Source organism: Procambarus clarkii, chromosome 32, assembly GCF_040958095.1.
Source record: "Procambarus clarkii isolate CNS0578487 chromosome 32, FALCON_Pclarkii_2.0, whole genome shotgun sequence".
Taxonomy (NCBI): Eukaryota; Metazoa; Arthropoda; class Malacostraca; order Decapoda; family Cambaridae; genus Procambarus; species Procambarus clarkii.
Genome location: NC_091181.1, coordinates 15,462,370 through 15,477,990, shown reverse-complemented (window position 1 = coordinate 15,477,990; position 15,621 = coordinate 15,462,370). Strand labels below are relative to the sequence as shown.

General features: G+C 40.4%; 1 protein-coding gene across 1 annotated transcript in view; it reads left to right on the top strand.

Annotated features, from left to right (window-relative positions):
* The window catches only part of LOC123759273 (probable glutamate receptor), a 75,254-nt gene that overhangs the window by 22,433 nt on the left and 37,200 nt on the right, over nucleotides 1-15,621 (top strand). Inside the window, exon 6 of the mRNA XM_069334801.1 lies at nucleotides 14,581-14,739. Coding sequence (XP_069190902.1) covers nucleotides 14,581-14,739 — 159 coding nt within the window. The remainder of the gene's footprint in view (nucleotides 1-14,580; nucleotides 14,740-15,621) is intronic.

Genomic DNA, 15,621 nt, shown 5'->3' with positions numbered 1-15,621 from the left:
TGGATACAGCTTAGGGTAGTGAAACCACGTGGGACCCTAATACAAAACACAACACTTAGGGGTACCCAAAACACTGGCAAATACTATCCCCAGGTCTCACCAATATTTACTACCAGAGTAGGTACACTTAGAAATCATACAATACTTAACTTAATGGTACAGGAACTTAAGGTAAGGGAAATAAGTAAGAGAAGGGAGGAGATTAGGGGTGCAGCCACAGAGTAGGTCTCGCCCGCAAGAACGCCAGCCAGAGAAAAACCTCCTAGCGACCAGCTAGGCCTCCCATGTCGTGCTGCCGGAAGGAGCCTAATTGATCGTGCAGCTAAGCACATTAAAGATCTTCCCCTATGCAATGTATTGTTACTTTACAAATGATTAGAAAGTATTAGTAAGCAAAGTTGGTGCCTATGTTATTATTTAATAATCAACCCCCAGCTCAGTCTTTAAATGCTCTTTGAGAAACAATAATAGTCTTACGTCTGGCAGGGAAGATACAAACAATTGCCACTCGAGATGCACTCAACTGTACTACCAGAAAGTTTAATAGCTCAATTTTGACCTCTGGTTTCCACTGGAGAACCCAGGGTCGTAACACATTCCTTTCCTCTCAGTGATATCTTTGTAAAGTTTTTCTTCAAAGAACATGTGTTCCCACGTATAACATTGTAATAAATTCATTAATAAGTTCATAACTTCTTACAATCCAAGTAAACTCTCGTATGCCAAGCTATGTTACGTCCATGTGATAACATACTTTTTTATCTTCTTACTCATTGACAGCAAAGAACATCACCTATTGAATGTTAGTCTTAAGTTTCGCCTAAATATTTAAAGTTTTATGAATATTATATCAATGACAGATTAACATCCACTTAACCTCTCTACTTAATGCATGTGATAATTTTACTGTGTTATTTTATTATTTTTACTGTAAAACTAGTAGCTTAATCGTTAATCCTACTACTTCTATTCCTAACCTATCATTTTGATAGTATTCACTGTACATCAATACAGTATCAGTTCAATAATCAGTCTTCTTGTTTTTTCTCTCTCTCCCACAAGACCATATGATTTTTCAATACTCAGTTTAAATCAAACATTAAGTGTTATGTACTCATAACACTTTTTTTATAAAAAAAACTTATATTTTATAAAGTTATTATAACTTATTTATTTTTATCAGTCACTTTTATAAAAAAATATATTGCGAGTGATGGGCCTGTCCGGGCCAATGTATTTTTTTATGAAAGTGACTGATAAAAATAAAAAAGTTAAAAGTACTATATAAAATAAAACCACATTTATTTGTTTGTTTTTTTAGCTTGGTTAATTAGATGCGATGAGAAAATTGTGTTGTGTGAATTTATATTCAGAGATGAACAGAGTAAAGTTGAAAAATATAAAACATGAGAAAAATATGTTAGGTGGGATTGGTGAGTTGAGATGACCATGTGTAAGAGTGAAAGATGGGTAGATTGTGTGTTTGTAATTGAAAAAGGGAGAGAGCATGTATACATTATTGACATAACTACCTAACTAGAGTTTGGGATATGAATAAATTAGGAGTAGCTGTGAAGTAAAAGTAATTGTGTGTGGAGCAATGGTAAATCGTTATTCAGTGATAGTTAGAGGTTAGATAAGAACTTACAAAGGAAGCCTATGATAGGTTATATGGGTAGGTCGTACTGTGAAAATTGTACATTGTGTATCATGATTCAGAGTTGAGCAGAGAAAAGACGAAAATTGCAAAGTCATGTTAGGTAAGAAGAATTAGTCCTGATGTGATCTTATTTTACAGTTTAATGTTGAATAAAGTTATAATACAAAGATACCATTAACTACTTTTTTGGTTGGATACTACATACGAAGGTGAGTTATGAAAGAAAGATGAATAACTTGATAAAAGAAAAAACGAGAAAACATATTATTAAAGTAACTGATGTTATATAGCTAAAATATATAATTGAATTCCTTACTGAAATCGTGTGAGTGATGTTTTATGCGTTACCCATGACATAGAGTATGGGAATGAAGACATAACAGATAATTAAATCTTACCAATGATGAAATATTGAACAAAGTAAATTGTAAGCGGGGGGGGCGGGGGGGAATGAAACATCTTGAAAATCGTGTGGAATAGGAATGAACCATTAGGTAAGTATGCATTGTGCATGCCTCACAAAATCGTTGGAACTCTTCAGAACGGAAGTTACTACCATTATCCATCTGACTCACTTGTGGTAGTGCAAACAAGGTACAAAACTTTACCAAATGATTAATCACTGTCTTCGCTCAAATAAACGTCTGGGAATTTGGAGGTGGCACACATTAGGGTTATCAAAAATACATGACCTAATTAGGTGCGATATAAAGGTCCTACACAGTCAATAATGATGTGGGATAAAGGTTCACTTGGAACTACAATTGGATGCAGGGGAGCTTTAGGCACACTTTGGCTGGGTTTACGCACCATTTGACAGGTTACACACTGTCTACAATGTCTGCCAGTATCCTTCATAAGACTGGGCCAAGAGAAATACTTGGTTACTTGATACAACATTCGACTCATCCCTTGGTGACCACTTAATGGATCGTCGTGGCCAGTTGAGAGGACTTGTTCACGGTATGATTTGGGGACCACAAGCTGGGTAACGCTCTCAAAGTCCTCTGAAGAGGAAGATAACTTAGTTCTCCATCGTCTCATCAGCATTTGAACTAGGAGGAAGTATCCAACATCATCTGCCAAAGCATCCTCCTCCTTAACAGCTTCAGAAAAAAACATGCATGCAAACTAAGGCCACTCTGTTGAAGTTGAAACCTGTAACTTGAACCTGCCATATACTGCAGGAATGTTGACGACATTTTTACACAGGTACCTGATGTCAGACGTCTGCAGGAGCTGAAGGAGGCATTTGAGCGGAATTCTGTGTTGAGTTTCACTTACGAGATGGAGAAGGATGGTAAGCTGCCCTTTCTAGATGTAACAGTCACGGAAAGGAGCGGAGGCTTCCACAATGCAGTCTACACTAAGGAAACGAACATAGGAATGTGCCTCAATGCCAACAGTGACTGCCCAGACAGGTAGAAGAGAAGTGTTGTCAACACTTACATCGACCGTGCCCTCAGCCACAGCTCAGGATGGAAGCAAGTCGATGAAGAACTCTGTAGGGTAAGGCAGGTCCTAGTCAACAACGGCTTCTTCAATGGTTTCGTTGAAGACATTATAAGAAGGAAGGTGAAACGCCATGCAACCTCTGAAGAGACAACTAACACAACACCTATACCCCCTATTAGACTATTTTACAGGAACTTCTTTTCCACAGCTCATAAAACGGAGGAAAGGGTCCTGAAAGATATTGTTAATAGAAACGTTATCCCTACAGACAAAAATCAGAGGATACAACTGACGATTTACTATAAAACCAGAAAAACGGCCAGCCTACTCATGAGAAACTCTCCAGACACAAAACAGAACGCTTTAAAAGAGACTAACGTCGTCTATGCCTTCAAATGCCCTCTTGGGGACTGTAAGCTCCAAAAAACCCAGTATATAGGCAAGACAACAACATCTCTTTCTAGGCGTTTAACGATGCATAAGCAACAGGGCTCCATTAAGGAACATATAATCTCTTCCCACAACCAAACCATCGCCAGAGAAATCCTAGTAAACAACACAGAAATTATCGATAGATACAGCGATAGCAGGCGGCTTGACGTTTGCGAGGCATTACACATCAAGAAGTCAACACCAGCAATCAACAGCCAATTTTTGCACAACTATATTCTACCCACCTCAAGACTCCACTCCAATATAGAAGCATCATGAAATATGGACCAATAGGCTTTCTACAATCACTTCTATTCAATACCCATTGTTTCATGTTCTGGCTTGTGTTGATGAAATTAATACCTTATTAAATACCACCTCACCCCATCCACCTCACTCAAATGTAGATATAAACAAAATCGGAGATGTGTAAGTTCTATTCAGTTGTGTATGTGTTAACTAAAGTCTTTGAAAATGTAATAAGTTTTACGAAACGCGCTCAAGTGTCGCGTCAGACTAGAAATAAAAATGAATTTTGGAGAATTGATTTTTGAATTACCTCCACCAGCGAAAAGAAATGTACGAAAGATTGAGAAAATTCGTGTTAGAATTATTAATCTTACTTTTTCGGTCATATTTAATAATATATGTCTACAGGAAAGACTGCTACCAAAATATTCTAGTATATATATATATGTATATATATATATATATATGTATATATATATATATGTATATATATATATATATATGTATATATATGTATATATATATATATATATATATATATATATATATATATATATATATATATATATATATATATATATATATATATATATATATATATATATATATATATATATAATTTTTTTTTTTTTTTTTTTTTAAGTTTGTGAGGGTAAGCTTTTAAGTTAAGTTAAGTAAGAAGTTTAAGTTAAGAAAACTTAAGTTTAAGTTTTTTTTGTGTTTGTGAGTACCACCTCTGGTGCCAATGTGGGGACCCATAGCCTCGGAGAAGAAAATAAAAAGTATTCAGAGGAGACCTTGTGGTTTCTCACTGAACACTAATATTATCTTCTCCTACCACCCCCATTCTTTTGTATGTACACATATATATTTACTTTATTTGAACTTTGTTACAAAAAAGGAGTTACATATGGGTTACAAAGATGGTTATCATAGGTTATCGAGTTCCTCCAGCTCCTCAGATGGCGGGCAGGAACCCTGGATGCAGTGCGCATTTCGCCTCTGTATCGCCACACTGAGGCGCTGGAAAAGAAAGTTTGCAGCTCTTGGATCCCTTGTTGTTTCAATGAGCCTAGAACCCAGTTCCTTCAAAAAACTGGTTGCACTTTTACCCCAGGCGCCGAGTGTCTCAGAAGCAATGGGGACAAAATTGTAGTGGTGATCCAGTTCACTATACTTACGGGATTTGGCTGCTTCCCTGTTGGTGGCAGCGCCACCTGGTTGTGCAACACTGAGGTTAATGTAGGTGTTAGCCAGGGTTGATACGCACATCTAGTCCCATACCAACTGCTTGCCATTCTTCCAGGGGTTCACTGTGATACCATCTGGGCGACCAATAAGAGCATCAGAGATACGGGGTGTTAGGTAACGGGGCTCTCTTTCAGCTGGGCATCCAGCTGTGGTGAGGCTCCTCTTGATGATGTCGTTAACTTCATTGTGCCTCGAGTGCCATCCCCCTGTGCTTTGGCAGAGTAGGCCATGGTGGCCATACCTGTCAGCCACCACCTCGCCGCAAATACACCTATATCTGGTGTGGATTGGGGCAGCAAGGCGGAGGGCCACAGCAATTCGGAGGGCGTGTGGTGTGAGATGCGTGCCAGTTGCCGACATTGGGGTTGCTAACAAGAAATCCCCTGCATGTGGTGCTGCTACTGCTGTGAGGCGAGCAATGTCGTGTTGTGTTGTTGCAGCACCCAGGCACTCTGCAGCAACTTGGTCTACAATGGGGCTATCCCAGCTGGATTGCTTGTGGGCTTTTGGGGATGGTGGTTGAGGTGATTGGCCTGCACGAGAGGCCCACTCTGTGGCACAGTGTGTAAAATTGGGATCATGTACACCTGCCAGCTGATGTAAGTGGGCAGGTAGAATTTCCTTCACAAGGTCGTCGGATGCTGATAAGGAGGACAAGAAGGCTGGAACAGCGATTTGCGTTGCTGTTCGAACTCCGAGGCCCCCCAGTCTTACGGGAAGAGAGGCTTGTTTCCACTGAAGGTCATCGAGAGAGAGGTTAAGGGCTTTTTCTAGCATTGATTTCAGTAACCGGTCATACTCACTTAGTTTTTGGCTACTGTAAGATGGTGAACACCTCAGAAAGTAGGTTAACCTGGGGAGGGACAGACATCTGGTGATGAGGTAGAGTGCATCATGAGCATCAATATCCTCAATCCTCCCATCCATCCTCTTAAGGTCGGCGATTTTCTTATCAAGGACCTCATCGATGGCTTTCAACCCCAGGGGAGCTCCTAGGAGTGTGCTGTCTTCAGGTTTAGTTTCATGGATATTTGGCAGAAGACCCTCTATTCTCTCTACGATGCCCTGGTTGGAACATATTATTTCACATTTAGAAGGGTTCAGGGTGAGGCCTAAAACTGTACCTTGCTCCTGGATTTTTCTGATGTCCTCCAGGAGGGAGTCTTGGGAACCAGCTAGGGTACCATCATCCAAGAACCAGATGTTAAGCTCGCTGGACAGGACCTCTGTGACTTGTTTGATGACTAAGCAGAAAAGGAGAGGAGCAAGGGGGGTCACCCTGTTGGACGCCTTCTCGCGAGTCAATTTCATGTTCGCCAAAAAGTAGCTTAAGATCCATGCTGTAGCATGAATGTACAAAAGGGTAGAGGGAAGGGAAATGACTATGAACCGCACGGAGTACAGCATCCCTCCGCACCAAATTGAAGGCATTTTTGAAATCTAGCTTGATAAGGGCCTTTTCGTCTGTGATGTTGGCGATGAAGGCTCGAGCTGCATGGGCTGCCGCCTCACACCCTTGTGGAATGCCAAACCCGAGCTGTTTTGGCTTCAGCATGTTGGCCGCTGCATCACTAACTGTTCTTGCAGCTGCCTTTGCGACGAGACGCCGGAGAGAATTGCCCACAGCTATTGGCCTGATCCCTCCATCCTTTTTCTTTACAGCACAGAGAGATGCTCCGAAAAAGATAGGTCTTATGGACGCTGGTATGTTGCCAGCTAGACATGTGTTGGTGAATCTGGTTAGTTCCCCCAAGAGGTTCTTTGCAATGTCACCCAGTGCAGGGTTGAGCATTTGATATATATATATATATATATATATATATATATATATATATATATATATATATATATATATATATATATATATATATATATATATATATATATATATATATATATATATATATATATATGTCGTACCTAGTAGCCAGAACGCATTTCTCAGCCTACTATGCAAGGCCCGATTTGCCTAATAAGCCACGTTTTCCTGAATTAACATATTTTCTATAATTTTTTTCTTATGAAATGATAAAGCTACCCATTTCATTATGTATGAGGTCAATTTTTTTTATTGGAGTTAAAATTAATGTAGACATATGACCGAACCTAACCAACCCTACCTTACCTAACCTAACCTATCTTTATAGGTTAGGTTAGGTTAGGAAGCCGAAAAAGTTAGGTTAGGTTAGGTTAGGTAGGTTAGGTAGTCGAAAAACAATTAGTTCATGAAAACTTGGCTTATTAGGCAAATTGGGCCTTGCATAGTAGGCTGAGAAGTGCGTTCTGGCTACTAGGTACGGCATATATATATATATATATATATATATATATATATATATATATATATATATATATATATATATATATATATATATATATATATATATATATATATATATATATATATTGTGACGATAATCTCCTTCAAGAGATTGAGCCTGCTCTTCCCTCCTAAGTTCGTCGCTATACATCCCTATACAACTAATATGGAAGAAATATCCAACAAGTACAACTCCAAGGTTTGCTAGAGAGCAAACGTATTCAGCACCAGGAACACCTGCTCTGCCTCCACCACTCGAACCACCAAATTACCTGTCCGTCGCCTGCTCATCGCTGATTGGCTGGTGGTCAGTCGCGCCTGCTAATCGCTGATTGCCTGGTGGTCAGTCGCTATTAGGTACGACACATATATATATATATATATTATATACATATATATATATATATATATATATATATATATATATATATATATATATATATATATATATATATATATATATATATATAAATATATATAATATCCTTCGACAGCCCAAAATTAACAGAAAATGACTCACTCCTAAAGTCAATAACTTATAAACCAAGTTTTCATGAATTAATATATTTTATCTATTTTTTTTCTATTTAATTTATATATATATATATATATATATATATATATATATATATATATATATATATATATATATATATATATATATAAATATATATATATTAGTATATTTTGGTAGCAGTCTTTCCTGTAGACATATATTATTAAATATGACCGAAAAAGTAAGATTAATAATTCTAACACGAATTTTCTCAATCTTTCGTACATTTCTTTTCACTGTTGGAGGTAAATCAAAAATCAATTCTCCAAAATTCATTTTTATTTCTAGTCTAACGCGACACGAGCGCGTTTCGTAAAACTTATTACATTTTCAAAGACTTTAGTTCACAAATACACAACTGAATAGAACTTACGCATCTCCGATTTTATATCTACATTTGAGTGAGGTGGAAGGGGTGATGTGGCATTAACACAAGACAGAACAAGAGGTGGCATTAATAGGGTATTAATTTCATCAACACAAGACAGAACAAGAGGTGGTATTAATAGGGTATTAATTTCATCAACACCAGACAGAACACGAAACAATGGGTATTGAATAGAAGTGTTTGTAGAAAGCCTATTGGTCCATATTTCTTGATGCTTCTATATTGGAGCGGAGTCTAGAGGTGGGTAGAATATAGTTGTGCAATAATTGGCTGTTGATTGCTGGTGTTGACTTCTTGATGTGTAGTGCCTCGCAAACGTCAAGCCGCCTGCTATCGCTGTATCTATCGATGATTTCTGTGTTGTTTACTAGGATTTCTCTGGCTATGGTTTGGTTGTGGGAAGAGATTATATGTTCCTTAATGGAGCCCTGTTGCTTATGCATCGTTAAACGCCTAGAAAGAGATGTTGTTGTCTTGCCTATATACTGGGTTTTTTGGAGCTTACAGTCCCCAAGAGGGCATTTAAAGGCATAGACGACGTTAGTCTCTTTTAAAGCGTTCTGTTTTGTGTCTGGAGAGTTTCTCATGAGTAGGCTGGCCGTTTTTCTGGTTTTATAGTAAATCGTCAGTTGTATCCTCTGATTTTTGTCTGTAGGGATAACGTTTCTATTAACAATATCTTTCAGGACCCTTTCCTCCGTTTTATGAGCTGTGGAAAAGAAGTTCCTGTAAAATAGTCTAATAGGGGGTATAGGTGTTGTGTTAGTTGTCTCTTCAGAGGTTGCATGGCTTTTCACTTTCCTTCTTATGATGTCTTCGACGAAACTATTGGAGAAGCCGTTATTGACTAGGACCTGCCTTACCCTGCAGAGTTCTTCGTCGACTTGCTTCCATTCTGAGCTGTGGCTGAGAGCACGGTCGACATATGCGTTAACAACACTCCTCTTGTACCTGTCTGGGCAGTCGCTGTTGGCATTTAGGCACATTCCTATGTTCGTTTCCTTAGTGTAGACTGCAGTGTGGAAACCTCCGCCCTTTTCCATGACTGTTACATCTAGAAAGGGCAGCTTCCCATCCTTTTCCATCTCGTAAGTGAAACGCAGCACGGAACTCTGCTCAAATGCCTCCTTCAGCTCCTGCAGATGTCTGACATCAGGTACCTGTGTAAAAATGTCGTCAACATACCTGCAGTATATGGCCGGTTTCAAGTTCATGTCGACTAAGACTTTTTGCTCGATGGTACCCATGTAGAAGTTTGCAAACAGGACACCTAGGGGAGAACCCATGGCGACCCCATCTACTTGCTTATACATGTGCCCATCCGGGCTCAAGAAGGGTGCCTCTTTAGTACAAGCTTGGAGTAGTTTCCTCAGAATATTTTCTGGTATGTCAAGAGGAGTACAGGCTGAATCACGATACACTCTGTCGGCTATCATTCCGATTGTCTCGTCCACAGGTACGTTGGTAAACAGCGATTCTACGTCCAACGAGGCTCTTATCCCTGTGGCCCGTGTGCCCCGCAGTAAGTCAACAAATTCCTTTGGAGACTTCAGGCTGAAGGCGCAAGGAACATAAGGAGTCAGCAGGCCGTTGAGTCGCTTCGCCAGTCTGTACGTGGGTGTGGGTATCTGGCTAATGATTGGCCGAAGTGGGTTTCCAGGCTTGTGTGTCTTGACATTTCCATACGCATATCCAAGTTTATATTCCCCAATGATCTTTGGCAGGTGGAGTCCGGATTTCTTGGCGTTCACAGTTTCGATCAGTTTGTTGACCTTTGCTTTTAATTCAGCTGTAGTGTCCTTCATTACCCTTTGGAACTTAGTTTGGTCAGAGAGTATGATGTTCATTTTCGCCAGATATTCGTCTTTTTTAAGAATGACATATATTGGCGACTTGTCACCTCTCCTGACAACTATCTCCTTGTTCTCACGAAGGCTTTTAGCTGCCGCTTTAAGCTCTGGGGACAGTATGGTGCTTCGGTAATTGCCTCGATTCTTTCCTCCTTCTGCAATAAGTTCTGCTTGTAAGGTATCTTTGGTAGTGACCTTCTTTTGTGTCTCGAGGTCGAATATGTCATCCAACAGAATTTCCAACTCTACTTTCCGGGCCATCTCACTCGGTCTGGACATAACATGACAGTTTATGCCCAGATTTAGGAGAGTGACTAGGTCCTCAGTGAGGTTAATTCCTGCAAGGTTCAGGAAGCCATCTCTTGGTCGTGGAATTGCCATAGGTCCTCCATATAATGTTCATTATATGGAGCCCTGTTGCTTATGCATCGTTAAACGCCTAGAAAGAGATGTTGTTGTCTTGCCTATATACTGGGTTTTTTGGAGCTTACAGTCCCCAAGAGGGCATTTAAAGGCATAGACGACGTTAGTCTCTTTTAAAGCGTTCTGTTTTGTGTCTGGAGAGTTTCTCATGAGTAGGCTGGCCGTTTTTCTGGTTTTATAGTTAATCGTCAGTTGTATCCTCTGATTTTTGTCTGTAGGGATAACGTTTCTATTAACAATATCTTTCAGGACCCTTTCCTCCGTTTTATGAGCTGTGGAAAAGAAGTTCCTGTAAAATAGTCTAATAGGGGGTATAGGTGTTGTGTTAGTTGTCTCTTCAGAGGTTGCATGGCTTTTCACTTTCCTTCTTATGATGTCTTCGACGAAATCATTGGAGAAGCCGTTATTAACTAGGACCTGCCTTACCCTGCAGAGTTCTTCGTCGACTTGCTTCCATTCTGAGCTGTGGCTGAGAGCACGGTCGACATATGTGTTAACAACACTCCTCTTGTACCTGTCTGGGCAGTCGCTGTTGGCATTTAGGCCCATTCCTATGTTCGTTTCCTTAATGTAGACTGCAGTGTGGAAACCTCCGCCCATTTCCATGACTGTTACATCTAGAAAGGGCAGCTTCCCATCCTTTTCCATCTCGTAAGTGAAACGCAGCACGGAACTCTGCTCAAATGCCTCCTTCAGCTCCTGCAGATGTCTGACATCAGGTACCTGTGTAAAACTGTCGTCAACATACCTGCAGTATATGGCCGGTTTCAAGTTTATGTCGACTAAGACTTTTTGCTCGATGGTACCCATGTAGAAGTTTGCAAACAGGACACCTAGGGGAGAACCCATGGCGACCCCATCTACTTGCTTATACATGTGCCCGTCCGGGCTCAAGAAGGGTGCCTCTTTAGTACAAGCTTGGAGTAGTTTCCTCAGAATATTTTCTGGTATGTCAAGAGGAGTACAGGCTGGATCACGATACACTCTGTCGGCTATCATTCCGATTGTCTCGTCCACAGGTACGTTGGTAAACAGCGATTCTACGTCCAACGAGGCTCTTATCCCTGTGGCCTGTGTGCCCCGCAGTAAGTCAACAAATTCCTTTGGAGACTTCAGGCTGAAGGCGCAAGGAACATAAAGAGTCAGCAGGCCGTTGAGTCGCTTCGCCAGTCTGTACGTGGGTGTGGGTATCTGGCTAATGATTGGCCGAAGTGGGTTTCCAGGCTTGTGTGTCAGGCTTGCCATAGGTCCTCCATATAATGTTCATTATATGGAGGACCTATGGCAATTCCACGACCAAGAGATGGCTTCCTGAACCTTGCAGGAATTAACCTCACTGAGGACCTAGTCACTCTCCTAAATCTGGGCATAAACTGTCATGTTATGTCCAGACCGAGTGAGATGTAGAGTTGTAAGAGTTGAATGTAGAGTGAAAGTAGAGTTGGAAATTCTGTTGGACGACATATTCGACCTCGAGACACAAAAGAAGGTCACTACCAAAGATACCTTACAAGCAGAACTTATTGCAGAAGCAGGAAAGAATCGAGGCAATTACAGAAGCACCATACTGTCCCCCGAGCTTAAAGCGGCAGCTAAAAGCCTTCGTGAGAACAAGGAGATAGTTGTCAGGAGAGGTGACAAGTCGCCATTATATGTCATTCTTAAAAAAGACGAATATCTGGCGAAAATGAACATCATACTCTCTGACCAAACTAAGTTCCAAAGGGTAATGAAGGACACTACAGCTGAATTAAAAGCAAAGGTCAACAAACTGATCGAAACTGTGAACGCCAAGAAATCCGGACTCCACCTGCCAAAGATCATTGGGGAATATAAACCTGGATATGCGTATGGAAATGTCAAGACACACAAGCCTGGAAACCCACTTCGGCCAATCATTAGCCAGATACCCACACCCACGTACAGACTGGCGAAGCGACTCAATGGCCTGCTGACTCCTTATGTTCCTTGCGCCTTCAGCCTGAAGTCTCCAAAGGAATTTGTTGACTTACTGCGGGGCACACGGGCCACAGGGATAAGAGCCTCGTTGGACATAGAATCGCTGTTTACCAACGTACCTGTGGACGAGACAATCGGAATGATAGCCGACAGAGTGTATCGTGATCCAGCCTGTACTCCTCTTGACATACCAGAAATTATTCTGAGGAAACTACTCCAAGCTTGTACTAAAGAGGCACCCTTCTTGAGCCCGGATGGGCACATGTATAAGCAAGTAGATGGGGTCGCCATGGGTTCTCCCCTAGGTGTCCTGTTTGCAAACTTCTACATGGGTACCATCGAGCAAAAAGTCTTAGTCGACATGAACTTGAAACCGACCATATACTGCAGGTATGTTGACGACATTTTTACACAGGTACCTGATGTCAGACTTCTGCAGGAGCTGAAGGAGGCATTTGAGCAGAGTTCCGTGCTGCGTTTCACTTACGAGATAGAAAAGGATGGGAAGCTGCCCTTTTTAGATGTAACAGTCATGGAAAAGGGCGGAGGTTTCCACACTGCAGTCTACACTAAGGAAACGAACATAGGAATGTGCCTAAATGCCAACAGCGACTGCCCAGACAGGTACAAGAGGAGTGTTGTTAACGCATATGTCGACCGTGCTCTCAGCCACAGCTCTGAATGGAAACAAGTCGACGAAGAACTCTGCAGGGTAAGGCAGGTCCTAGTCAACAACGGCTTCTCCAATGGTTTCGTCGAAGACATCATAAGAAGGAAAGTGAAAAGCCATGCAACCTCTGAAGAGACAACTAACACAACACCTATACCCCCTATTAGACTATTTTACAGGAACTTCTTTTCCACAGCTCATAAAACGGAGGAAAGGGTCCTGAAAGATATTGTTAATAGAAACGTTATCCCTACAGACAAGAATCAGAGGATACAACTGACGATTAACTATAAAACCAGAAAAACGGCCAGCCTACTCATGAGAAACTCTCCAGACACAAAACAGAACGCTTTAAAAGAGACTAACGTCGTCTATGCCTTTAAATGCCCTCTTGGGGACTGTAAGCTCCAAAAAACCCAGTATATAGGCAAGACAACAACATCTCTTTCTAGGCATTTAACGATGCATAAGCAACAGGGCTCCATTAAGGAACATATAATCTCTTCCCACAACCAAACCATAGCCAGAGAAATCCTAGTAAACAACACAGAAATCATAGATAGATACAGCGATAGCAGGCGGCTTGACGTTTGCGAGGCACTACACATCAAGAAGTCAACACCAGCAATGAACAGCCAATTATTGCACAACTATATTCTACCCACCTCTAGACTCCGCTCCAATATAGAAGCATCAAGAAATATGGACCAATAGGCTTTCTACAAACACTTCTATTCAATACCCATTGTTTCGTGTTCTGTCTTGTGTTGATGAAATTAATACCCTATTAATACCACCTCTTGTTCTGTCTTGTGTTGATGAAATTAATACCCTATTAATGCCACCTCTTGTTCTGTCTTGTGTTAATGCCACATCACCCCTTCCACCTCACTCAAATGTAGATATAAAATCGGAGATGCGTAAGTTCTATTCAGTTGTGTATTTGTGAACTAAAGTCTTTGAAAATGTAATAAGTTTTACGAAACGCGCTTGTGTCGCGTCAGACTAGAAATAAAAATGAATTTTGGAGAATTGATTTTTGATTTACCTCCAGCAGTGAAAAGAAATGTAAGAAAGATTGAGAAAATTCGTGTTAGAATTATTAATCTTACTTTTTCGGTCATATTTATTAATATATATATATATATATATATATATATATATATATATATATATATATATATATATATATATATATATATATATATATATATATATATATATATATATTTATTGATTGATTTATTCATAAATATATTTAAAATATTTATTTATTGATTAATTTATTCATCAATATTTTTAAAATATTTATTTATTGATTTATTTATTCATCAATATATTTTTTTTTTTTTTTGCATTTCTGACAGATTCAACACTGGGTTCAATTTGCTGGCGGCATCAGAGGGGAACCCTTTCCATAAGATGGTAGTAACAGATGACCCTGAGGCTCCAGGGGGACAGCGGGTTCAGTTCAAGGGACCAATGGGAGAGCTCATGGACTTCATCGCCACTGCCATGAACGTTTCGTAAGTTAAATGCTTGGTTGAGTGTTCATTCTTGGTTGAATGTTTATGCTTGGTTGAGTGTTCACGTACAGTTGAATGGTTCATGCTTGGTTGAATTGTTCGTGCGTGGCTGAATAGTTCATTCCTGGTTGAATAGTACATGCTTAGTTGAATGTGTATGTGCGTGACCAACATATCTGCCACTAGGTGTTTGTGTACATGTATGTGCGTGACCAATATATGCCTCACCAGGTGTTTGTGTACATGTATGTGCGTGACCAATATATGTCTTACCTGGTGTTTGTGTACATGTATGTGCGTGACCAATATATGTCTTACCTGGTGTTTGTGTACGTGTGTGTGCGTGACCAATATATGTCTTACCTGGTGTTTGTGTACGTGTGTGTGCGTGACCAATATATGTCTCACCTGGTGTTTGTGTACGTGTGTGTGCGTGACCAATGTCTCACCCTCCAGGTACACCAACTAGTGTACAATTCCTGAGCCTATTGGGCTCTATCATAACTACATTTGAAACTGTGCATGGAGTCAGCCTCCACCACAACAATACTTAAGGCATTCCATTTGTTAACTACTCTGACACTGAAAAAATTCTTTCTAACGTCTCTGTGGCTCATCTGGGTACCAAGTTTCCACCTGTGTCCCCTTGTTCGTGTTCCACCCTCGCTAAAGAGTTTGTCTTTGTCCACCCTGCCAAATCCCCTGAGAATTTTGTAGGTGGTTATCATGTCTCCCCTTACTCTTCTGTTTTCCAGGGTTGTGAGGTTCAGCTCCCTTAGCCTTTCCTCGTAACTCATTCCTCTCAGTTCCAGGACCAGTCTGGTGGCATACCTCTGAATCTTCTCTAGCTTCGTCTTGTGTTTAACTAGGTATGGACTCCAG